This window comes from Chenopodium album, chromosome 15 (assembly GCF_948465745.1).
Source record: "Chenopodium album chromosome 15, dcCheAlbu1.1, whole genome shotgun sequence".
Lineage (NCBI taxonomy): Eukaryota > Viridiplantae > Streptophyta > Magnoliopsida > Caryophyllales > Amaranthaceae > Chenopodium > Chenopodium album.
In genome coordinates this window covers 44846251-44858015 of record NC_137848.1, presented here as the reverse complement: position 1 = coordinate 44858015, position 11765 = coordinate 44846251, and the positions used below count along the sequence as shown (strand labels likewise).

The 11765-nt window shown below is 35.1% G+C and overlaps 1 protein-coding gene across 1 annotated transcript; it reads left to right on the top strand.

The window, feature by feature from the left end:
- The first annotated feature begins 3821 nt into the window (after positions 1-3821).
- Positions 3822-11526, top strand: LOC145583186 (delta(12)-fatty-acid desaturase FAD2-like). Its single transcript, XM_081640362.1, has 2 exons — positions 3822-3964; positions 10022-11526. The coding sequence occupies exon 2, from the start codon at positions 10033-10035 to the stop codon at positions 11179-11181; it is 1149 nt and encodes a 382-aa protein (XP_081496488.1). The 5' UTR covers positions 3822-3964; positions 10022-10032; the 3' UTR covers positions 11182-11526.
- The last annotated feature ends 239 nt before the right edge of the window (positions 11527-11765 follow it).

Here is an 11765-nt window from a genome sequence, read left to right as displayed (position 1 = left end):
AAACATCTGAAAAGGCATGGACACAGTTTAGAAATCGAAAAAATTTGGGAGCATAATTTAGAAAAAAAAAACAAAAAGGAAGTTTTTTATTTTGTTTAATCCCACCATTTTGTGGGTCAGTCTATGTTTAATTAACTCTAAAGTTTCGGTGAATATGTGTCTTTTGGGAGAGTTATCAAGTCAAGAAAACTGTTAAGGTGTCACCTATATAACTTACATGATTTGGAGAATGAAAGGTAGATCAATATCGAGCAAGACAATGTAGATGATCTATTTTACTCGTTTACAAAGGTACATGATTGGCATATATAAGCCTTCAAGATCTACATTAATTTAAGTAGCCCTATATGTTACGTACTCTTTTTTTTATTTTAATATGGACTTTACTTTATTTATCTTGATATTAATAGCGTATAAAACATTTTCTTTGTATATATTATCTCGAAAACTCTTTTTGGGAAACTCACCCACTATAAATCAGGTGTGCAACCCGAGTTGGATCTGGATATAGTCGACCTAAGCTCCAGTGAACCACTAGATGGGGCAAACTCAAAAAAAAAAAAAAAAAAAAAAAAAAAAAAAAAAAAAAAAAATTGTAGTTGCGCACTTCATCCCCCTTTTCAAATATAAGTTTTTAAAACGAATTCAGAGGTTTTATCGTCAAATGGTTGCCAGATTTGCCACCCAAAGCCTCATGCTTGGCCAAATAATATAAAAGAACAAAGAGAGTACATTATAATTAAACTTGTTACTCTGTATTATATTTCAAAAAAAAAAAGAAAAAAAACTTAATCGTCGCTCCTTTCTTTAATGCTTGTCCCATATCAAATTATTGATGGAATCTAGTAATTTTTTTTATTACTCATGCTTCAAAACATAGTCATCTGAAGCCTTTTTTCAATTTAAGTTTCTAATTATGCACTTTTATAACTTTTTGTAGTAATTAACATGAAACATTACATCAATAACAGTGCAAATAAAGGAGATTTATGACTATCAGTTTCCTCTAGGTTTTCTGCTAGGGAGGATTTTTTGGTTCCCTCTAGGGTTTTTTCTTTGGGAGGGTTTTTCTAGCCTCCATTACTAAATTTTCTCTACTTTTTTGAAGGTTTTCCTTCTATCTTTTCCTTCTCTCTCTTTCTCTTCCATCTTTTTTCTTCTGGTCTCAATTGTAAATTTTTGTAGGGGCTTTCACCAGTGTTTTTACCGGTAGTAAGCCCTAAAAAACTTTTTAATTGCTTTCAATAAAAGATCACATCTGTATGGTGGTGTTTATTCTATTAGGTCTAATTTATTTGTTTGTTCGTCTGCCAAAGATTGAGGATTTAGGGTTTCACAATCTCCAAAAGTATCTAGAAGGCCATATGAGTTTTTCACCCAAACAACTATTCATCCGTGGATCTCAAGCCGAATTAGTGCTAACTCACAAATTGTATTGCTTCGGATGAAGATTTTTATAAAGGCGATCGTTGATCAAATCTGCGATGTAACTAGTTTTAAGGTGAATTGTATTTGTGTTGGAATTTTAGATTTCCTCGGAATTGTTTGTAAGCGCCGTTTGGCTATCTTTCATTAATGAAATCCTTTTCTTCTTGTCAAAAAAAAAAAAACAATGCAAATAATATATGATTTTTAAAAAAATGAGATTATTTAACACAACATTTTTTTGTTGAGCTTCAAAGTTGGAGGTAGAGGTGGTCAATCGTGTTGGAGTGTCATGGCTAAGTTAGGCTAGGTTAAAAAAGTTAATCCCAATAAGGCCCTATTCACTTCACTTTACAAAAATAATATTATATAAAAATAATTTCAGTTCAATAAAAATAATTTCAGTTTAGTAAAAAAAAGTACAGTTCAGTAAAATTCAGTATCTTTAAAGAAAAAATATAATAGAAAATCAGTAAAAATAATTTCAATTCAGCAAAAATAATTTTAATTCACTAAAATTAAGGAAAAATTGACATTTACTACCAGCAAAAAAACTGTGTGTCACATTTGTTACCTGTTTATTTTTTTTATTATTTTTTTTTTTTTGCTACCACCCAAATCTCTAAAATATTTATTTCACTACCAAATGACTTATGACGTTACTATTTCCGTTAGTTGGGTTTAGCCACCATTCAACCACCTTGCAGCCACCCCTCCACCTCACTGCCACCCCTCCCCCCGCCGGCGCGAACCCACCCCCTCTTTTTCCCCCACCCTACGCAGCCAACCCCCCTTCCCTTTCCCCTTTCTTGCTGCCCTAACCCCTACCCCGGACCAAAATCACCCCCTTTCCCCTTCCCCCACCGAAATCGGCCCCCCAGCCCCGTTCCCTCCACCGAAATCGATCCCCCTCCCTTTCCCCTACCTTTTTCGGCCATCCCTAACCCTAAACCACTACCCCAATACCACCCAAAACGAATTTTAGGGTTTTCGCTTATGGTGGTTTTGGGGTGGTGGTTTAGGGTTAGGGATGGCCGAAAAGGGTAGGGGAAGGGGAGGGGGGTCAATTTCGGTGGGGGGAACGGCGTTGGGGGGCCGATTTCGGTGGGGGGAACGGGAAAGGGGGTGTTTTTGGTTCGGGGTGGGGGTCGGGGCAGCAAGAACTGGGTAAGGGAAGGGGGGTTGGCTGCGTAGGGTGGGAGAAAAGGAGGGGGGTGGGTTCGCGCCGGCCGAAACTCTAGGCGCCGACCGTCGACCGGGGGGGTGAGGGAAGGGGTAGCAGTGAGGTGGAGGGGTGGCTGGGTTACTTTATTTTTTATTTTTTTTTTATTTTTTGAATAAACTTAATGGAACCTTAACGAATTCCGTTAAGTAGTAGTGAAATTTTAATTATTTGATTTTAGGTGGTAGTAAAATAAAATAAAAAATTAAACGGGTAGCAAATGTAACACAAGGTACTTTCGCTAGTAGTAAATGTCAATTTTTCCTAAAATTAATTTCAGTTTAGTAAAAATAATTTCAGTTCAACAAAAATAATTTAAGTTCAGCAAAATTAAGGTGAAGTGAACGGGGCCTAAGGGTGGGTCGATGTACTAGACTACTAGGTGAGTTGTGGTTTTTGGTGGGTTGCTCTATGAAGGTTAGGTGGGTTTTAGTGTTAGGGTCTGTTTTGATTTATTAAATTGAACTGAATATTTTATGAGAGAAGGAAATTAGGAATATAATTGAACTAATTAAAATTGAAATGAAGTGAACTGAAATTAAGCTGAAAAGAACAGGGCCTTAGGATGGTAAGTGGATTAAGTGGATCAAGTGGGTCAAGTGGGATTAAAGGGATTTGGCGGATCAAGTGGAATACAAGTAGTAATTATGAGTATATTTGTATTAATTCGTTTGCACATAGCATTATGTCTTTGACAATAAACTGCTCAAGCTATCTTGGTTGCCAAAAATATTGGTAAGGGCGTAAGGCCGTTAGATTTGAAAATAGCGGTCGAATTACAAACAAATCATGTCATTAAAAACAAATCAATTGCAAATATTTTTTGTAATTAATAAATAAAAATAATACTGTCCTTTAATAGGAAGGATCTCACGTGACGACAGAAGATATTTTCGTAAAAAGAAAGAAGAGAGATGTTACGCTTTCTCAAATCGCAACGTCCGGCATACAAAATCGCTAATTCGCTACAACTCAACAAAAAAAGAAAAAGAAAAAGAAAAAGAAAATCTATATTTAACTCCCATATAAACGGCAGATACTGCAGCACACATTACATACACTAATCTCCATAGACTCATACATCCAATCATCTTCTAACACGTGGTAAAGCCAATTCATACACTTGTTACTTAATGGGCTCCACTTTGTAGGAGGGAAATCACAGGTTAAAATCCTCCCTTCCCCCCTCTCTTTTTCCTCCTCATTCCAGGCCGCGCACTTCGGCCTCTCCTAACTTTCTTTTCTTCTTCTTCCTCAACAAAAAACACTCAATTTTAAATTAAATAAGAAGATAACATCGTCATTCTTATTTTACAGGTATTTACATCTACATCTTTTAATCTTCTGCCAAAAAAAAAAAAAAAAAAAAAAAATCGTTGATCTTATTGCTTATTTTTAGCTGTTCTCTATATAATTTACATCGTTTAATTTGGAATTCGGATCTTAATATTGATTGATTGTTTAAATTATTCATAATAATAATTGATGAATTTTCTTAGATGAGTTATAGTATGATACGATGGAAATATGGAATGGTGGTATGATTTGATGGATTGAATGTTAGTGATTGAATTAGAGAAGAATGTGATTCAGTTGAGATCTAGATCTATGTAGATCTTTGGTTATTTCTATGGTGCATTGTTTATGATTTTTGTTTTTTAATTTTTATTTGTACTTTCTCTCTCCTCTGTTTTTTGTTGGGAAGTGTGCAATTGATTCCCGATTGACATCGTCGTCGTTTTAGAGTTTCCGGTTGTTGATTTGGACCTAACTACTACGTGTCGTTTACCAGTTACCGATAAACAATTTTGCTTTAATTCATCGTCGTTTCAGAGTTGCCGTTTTCCGGGCGAATTACGTTTATTTTTTTTTTGAAGGAAGAATTACGTTTATTTGATTCTACTGATATTTTCAAGTTTAATTTTTTTCAAAAATATTTAAAAATAAAAAAACTAAATAAAATAAAAAAAGCAAAATGATAAATTTTAAAAAATATTTTGTCATTATTAAATTCAGGGAATCGTAGTGGTATGTGATTCACATGTGACGATGATTCTCTGCTTCGGCACCTTTTTCTGTCAAAAAGCTTTGCGTAAATTCTGCCTTATTTTTCGATTTTTCATGTTTATTTTTTCTTGTTAAATTAATATGGGATATTTTAAAAAATTTACAGTATGTGGTTTTATATATATAAAAAAAAGAAAAAACCATCATAAAATTATACCGGTAAGAAATTGCATGTTGAAAAATCTTATTTCCATCTATTTTACTGTAGTATTTTGTACTTGCTTATTTTAAAATATTAGGATTTGAATTTATCAAGCTAAAGAAAATTCTTTTCCATGAATAAAATTATCTCACTACTTTTCTTATCAAGTTTATGATAAACAATTCAATACTTTCTTGGTGTTTTTAAATAAAACACTTTTGAATTTACATTATTAACACATTATACTATCTTAATTTTAAGGGTTCGTTACATTTGATATTTGAAGATTAATTGTTGAAGGGTTATTGACAAGCGTAAAACAAAAAGTGTTCCATAGTATGTTAAAAAACAGAGAAAACTATGAGTATTTGCTAGATTTAACCAGGGATATACTATGTTATCAACTAATGATTTGACGATGTTTGTGCTTAGTTTTAAAAGTTATGGATATTGGGATATATAGAGTATCAATAAGTCCGTCGAGCTATAATATTATAATGATAGTTATGTTTCACGTTTAATATATTGTATATATGTCATGTACTGTGTATTTAATAGGCATACCTAATCAATTTATTGAAAATATGGACTAATTAAGAGATTTGGTGGATATTGAGGTAATATTGCATATAAATATGTAGGGAAACATTAATATTAGGATTTGTTTTACTTACAATAGCATGGTATTGCCTAGGGGTGAGCAAAAATTCAGGGTACCCTGATCTGGAACCGGAACCTGTTCGGAACCGCAGGTTCCAAACCCGGAACCTGTTGAACAAGTTCCGGTTCCGGGTAATAAAATTAGGAACCTGTTGCAACAGGTTCCGGTTCCGGGTAATAAAATTTTGGACCTAGAACCTATAGGGTACCCTGTTAGTACATGTTCCCTATAGGATACATGAAACCGAAACCTATATGGTATTGAATATTCTAGACAATTAGTGTTGGTTTGTTATATTTGAAGCAGTTTACTAAAGTTGTAAGCTTTAATTGTGAACATCCATTTTTAAAAATATAGAATTGTCACAATTATCAAGTAACTATTAAGCTTACTTTGAAAAACAGGGTACCCTGTTTAGGAACCGGAACCTGCAGGTTCCGGTTCCGGTTCCCAATTCTTAGGAACCTGTTGCAACAGGTTCCGGTTCCGGTTCCTATTTTTAGGAACCTGTTGCAACAGGTTCCGGTTCCGGGTACCGATATTTTTACAGGGTACCCTGCTACGCTCACCCCTAGTATTGCCCACAGTTTTTGGAGGGAAGCGTTTGGGAATTTATTAGTATGTGAGGTGTGGGCAGGGTGGCTTTACACCATATTTTCTCCTGACATATGTGCTGTTAATGGAATGAATGACCTTAGTTTAGTTTGGCTCAAATTATTGGAACCGATGTGATACTGATACACTATGTTACATGAACTCTTTATTTCATCTAATTTACTACTGTTGAACCCTCGTCACTCGGTGGGTATGAGCCGTATGACATTTGGGCATGTCACTTTTAGTTCAAAATCATGGAACGATTTTACAAAATAATTGAGTTGAACGCCTGGACATATACCCGTGTCGGATATGAGTACCGAGACCATGTAACATAGGTGATTCATGGTGGATGGTGGACTCACCAGCTGGGGTTCCGTTTGCAGCTATGGCCTACATGTCAAAAGTCATGGTTGTGTAATAATCGAGGGATGATAAATAAATCTCTGAAATTAGAGTTTGTTTTTTCCTCTTCTATCTGAGGGATCTTGTGTTACATGACTTTCGTTTAGATATATTTAGAGGTTTTGTGGATTTTAGTGAATTAGCGTGACTAGTAAAGGTAATTTGAGGATGAGATTTGTTCTGCATGTCACTTTCGGAGATTTATAGTGGAGGTGTGTGATGAGTTCTTTTAAGCACTTGTGGTGCAGCTTAGGCAAAAATCAGCTGAAGTTGGTACCAATTTGATTCGTTTTGGTGGATCCTGCAGGGGTCTTGTTTGGTACTCTTCTTTGAGGTGAAAAAGAGGGGAAATTGATTAATATGACTAGGGGATGAGCATTTTTGACAATTTCAACGGCGTATTTTTGTTATTTACAGCTTACTAGCATTATTTAAGGGTCCGTTGAACAATTTATTGAATGGTTTAGCATGCTTAGGATTAGAAATGTATAATATGCTAATATTGGTGGTTACTTTACCACTTAGGGATGAAGAAATTTCAAATGCGCGTTGATTTGGAATGTTGGGTGTTCAATGTATACTTACAATTACTGTGGTAGATTTGAATTATTGGGTTTATTAGGATGAAGTACAAAAAGAAATTTATATGGCAGCAATGCAGCTTGCAGTTGGTGGCCACAAATATTAAAATAAAAAATGAAAAATATTGTCTTTTATTTTGGCTGTTGCTTAGATGATCACATGGAGAGGACCACTACTGATTTCTTAATTCATTTTTTTTTTATGGTATTTCTTTTTAATTCATTGAGGTTGGAGTTTTGGCCTTTTTGGGGCACTTCTATGTCACTGTAAATTTGCTTATTTTAGTCAAGTTGGTGACATCATGTTTTCTACTCCCAAATCAGCAAGACAACTTGATTTAGAAATCAATTAATTTATTTGCCTCATTTTTGTTTACACGCTTTTGAGGGTTTAAAGTAAGAGGAAAAAAAAAAGCAAAAAAGAACATAGAGATGTTATAAAAGCAACTTACTCCCTCCGTCTCTATATGTTAGTTTTAAAATTGACTTTTTTGTGAAAAAATCATTATACTTCGTATTCTGTAGAAACAACATTTTAAGATGAAGAGAATACTATGTGATAATTTGTTCTTTTTGAGTTTCATTGACATGTTTTAATCTATTTTACGTATTTTTATTTTTCTTTATTTTTTCTAAACTTATTAAATCTAAATTTATATTTTCTGCTGTGTACATTGATTTCATTTGAACTTGAATTGGTATGGACGGAAAAAATGGGGACAATAATTTGAAACTGGTGGGGTACAACTGTACAAGTGTACAACATTAAAAATTTAGATTTGAAAATAGTTTTAATGTAGGAAGAAATTGAAAGCTTTTGCTTCTAACTTGAGCAGTCAGTCAATTAATAAACTGCAGTACATGAGAAAGTGATGGAGCTTTTAGGCAATAAAGGCGGCTTCATTTGTATATCTCAAGTATTTGACTGTTGAGGCCAATCAAGAATTTGTCATGGCTCCATTAATTATTTAATTGGGTGTGGTTTTTATTTTTACCACGTTTATTTATTGACTGGTTTCTTTTCAACATAATAGACCACTGTTTCTTTGATAGTTAAAGCACAACCAATTGGTGCTGCCTTTTTTTTTTTTTTTTTTTTTTTGATTAGTGATGCACATATTTCAGTATAAAGGAAGAGTACAAAAGGTAAAAGTACTTGCAGGGTGTTTTAGTGATGATGTGAGATTAGACAGGTTTAATTGCGTTTAATTAAGGATATATACACGTAATTTTTCTGAGGTCCATTAATAGATACCTGTGTTATAATGACACCAAAGGATTATCATAAGTATTTCAAAAGCAAGTTTTAATATTATGTTTGTACTTTTTACCAGAATAGAACTGTACCAGGTTATACTTGAGTTAATATTATAGGACTTTAGAGGTTATTGTAACAAGTGTGAACCAATGAGCTGTAAGCTTAAATAAAATAGCGAGGGCTGATTCATGTTTGACAGTGAAGCTATAAGGGGGGCTAGAAGGGAGAATCTAGTTGGGCCAAAGTGTTTTGGATTTTATTCTTACACTGATTTTTTGCTCAATATGTCAAAATCTAGTTCTTATCAGTAATTATCAATGATTAGTGATGAAAGGGATATCCCTTACTTCAATTAATTTTATTTTTTGTGGGGGCGAATAGGATTGAAATTTATGCCTTTTTGAGATAGATTGAGGTGATATATTCTATGTCTTTTCGAATGTCATTGTTTGGCTTTAATAACAAACACAACTAATTAATAGTGTTCAAAGATTGTTTATATTTTTTATCTAGCTTGTTTAGGTGTTATCATCATATGCTTTAAATGATGACCTTACTCCATACTGTATTACTTTGAACTAGTTTTTTAGCCTGTATTGTGCGTGGGGCATGAGCTGAATATACACAGATGTATGTGAAGTGATGATATATTGGGTTCGTGATTATTTTCTTCTTGAAACTTAGTTTTTGTTAATTAGTTTCGTTGATCATGTTTTCAATTGTTTAGGGAAGGGGACGGGGAATTGGGTATAATAGGTTTAATATACTGTTTGAAATAGAGTTTGACAAAAATAGTTAAATTTTTTATTAGTTTTTTTGTTTGTAATAAGAAGGGGACACGGCCCACACAAGAACTGCCAAATTCCTACTGATATTTCCTTATGAAGATGATCCTTGTGTATCTAGAAATAGCCTAAAGTGCAGAGTAATGTAATATTTGCTTATATTCATATTTCGAATGACCAAATTCGAGGGTGGATGTATCTATTATCTAGAGTTCGGTACAGGTACATTTAGGTGCATAATAGACATACTGTTTTCGAATTAGTTGCTCGATGATGTAGTCATATACCACATTTACTATGCCAATGCTCATGTCGATAGGGAGTAGGGACATGCTAGAGTGAATGGTGGGCAAATAGCTGTGGGGTATGTGTTCCATTATGTAGACAAATTGCTTGTTAGGCTGAAAGCCTAAATTGGGCAAAGGGGTTAGATAAATTGTCAAATTTATTGTGTCTTTTTTTTGTAGTAGTTGTGCAAGAGCACTTGCGTCGTTTCCCCTTTATGGATGTTCTCCTTTATGATTAAGACGTATTACTTCCTAATTATCTCTCTTTAGTTTTATTTTAAATTTTGATGTCAACTTTTTGACCTTTTACTCTTTATATTAAGGAGTGGTGGATACATAATTGTAATTTGAGGCCAAAGAAATGCTCTAATACTACTTCTGTAGTAATTTCCATTTTTTTTTTAAAAAAGGATTTGTGTTAGAAGTGTAGGTCCTAGTTCCTTAGTAACCGTTCATTTTTGCAGTATATGCTTGTTTTTGTGGTATATGCCTGTCTTGTAGTGGAGCCAATGCATTTTTTTTTGTCTCTATGTACCATGGAATCTATTGTATGAGTAATATCATATTGATGTTCTTATCTTCCTGTTTCAGGTGCAAGGACAATGGGTGCTGGCGGTCGATCTATTCCTCCAACTGCGAGAAAGGAGAAGTCTGATGCACTGAACAGAGTGCCTTGTGAAAAACCACCATTCACTCTAGGCCAAATCAAAAAAGCTATCCCACCTCATTGCTTCCAACGCTCTGTGCTACGTTCTTTCTCTTATGTTGTTTATGATTTCACCATTGCCTTTATCCTCTACTATGTTGCCACTAACTACATTAACCTCCTTCCAAAGCCTTTCAACTACTTGGCCTGGCCTGTCTATGGGTTTGTCCAAGGTTGTGTTCTTACCGGTGTTTGGGTTATAGCCCATGAATGTGGCCACCATGCCTTCAGTGATTATCAGTGGCTTGATGACACTGTTGGTCTAGTTCTCCACTCACTTCTCCTAGTGCCATACTTCTCTTGGAAATACAGCCACAGGCGCCATCACTCCAACACTGGCTCCATGGAAAAAGATGAAGTCTTCGTACCAAAACGAAGGGAGAACATGTCATGGTTTTCTAAGTACCTTAACAACCCACCTGGACGCATCATCACCCTTCTTGTCACTCTAACCCTAGGCTGGCCTTTGTATCTTCTCTTTAATGTGTCGGGGAGGAGATATGAGCGATTTGCTTGCCATTATGATCCTTCCTCTCCAATCTACTCAGAGCGTGAGAAGCTTCAAATTTACATTTCTGATATTGGGATTTTGACAGTGGCTTTTGGGCTTTACCGCCTTGCAGCTGCCAAAGGGCTTGCTTGGGTGCTGTGTGTATATGGGGGTCCATTGTTAGTTGTGAACGGGTTTCTTGTGCTGATTACCTTCCTTCAGCACACACACCCTTCACTGCCCCACTATGATTCGTCTGAGTGGGACTGGTTGAGAGGTGCATTGGCTACTGTGGACCGAGACTATGGGATCTTGAACAAGGTGTTCCACAACATTACTGATACTCATGTAGCTCATCACCTTATCTCTACCATGCCCCATTACCATGCTATGGAGGCAACCAAGGCTATTAAGCCTATTTTGGGCAAATATTACCAATTCGACGGGACTCCAGTATTCAAGGCAATGTGGAGGGAAGCGAAAGAATGTATGTACGTGGAGGCCGATGAAGACGACCAGAACAAAGGTGTGCTCTGGTATAGAAACAAGATTTGAAATTTTTAGTTTGACAGAAGCTCGGAAAATCCTAGTTTCGTATTTAGGGATTAGCCTTCTATCTTTCAAAACCCCCCATCCGTGCTAGATGTTTAGGTTGGCTGTGTGTCATTTTTTGTATGAGCTGCAAAATTCATGAACTAGTATTCCATAATTGTTGATCATTGTCATAGAGCTAGAATTTTGCCAGGCAAGTTGGGGGGTTCTTTGTTATTGTTGTTTCTGCAATAATCTGGTCATCCTTTCAAGTGCCTAGATTTCTTGGCATTTCTATGTTTGGGACACAATTATTTGTGAATTTTTTTTAATGTTGTATAAGTTTTAATGAATTTTCTACTTCGATTATATCAGGTGATTGTCTTACGTAGATAATCTAAAGTTGTGCACTCACAAACATAAAATTCTCTTCTTTCGCATTCAACGTATAGTGAGACAACCTATCTATTCCCAAGGTTGGCTAAAACTTGACATCCTAGCTTATGATTATTACAAAAGAAGACGAGGGGTATGGTGTGGGAGGAAGGTAGTAGAACAACCACTTGGTAAAGCTGGGTTATGAACTCATTTCAGGGGAATTGAAATTG

Excerpts from the sequence above, each read along its gene's own strand:
- LOC145583186 (XM_081640362.1), top strand. The coding sequence starts at position 10,033 with ATGGGTGCTGGCGGTCGATCTATTCCTCCAACTGCGAGAAAGGAGAAG.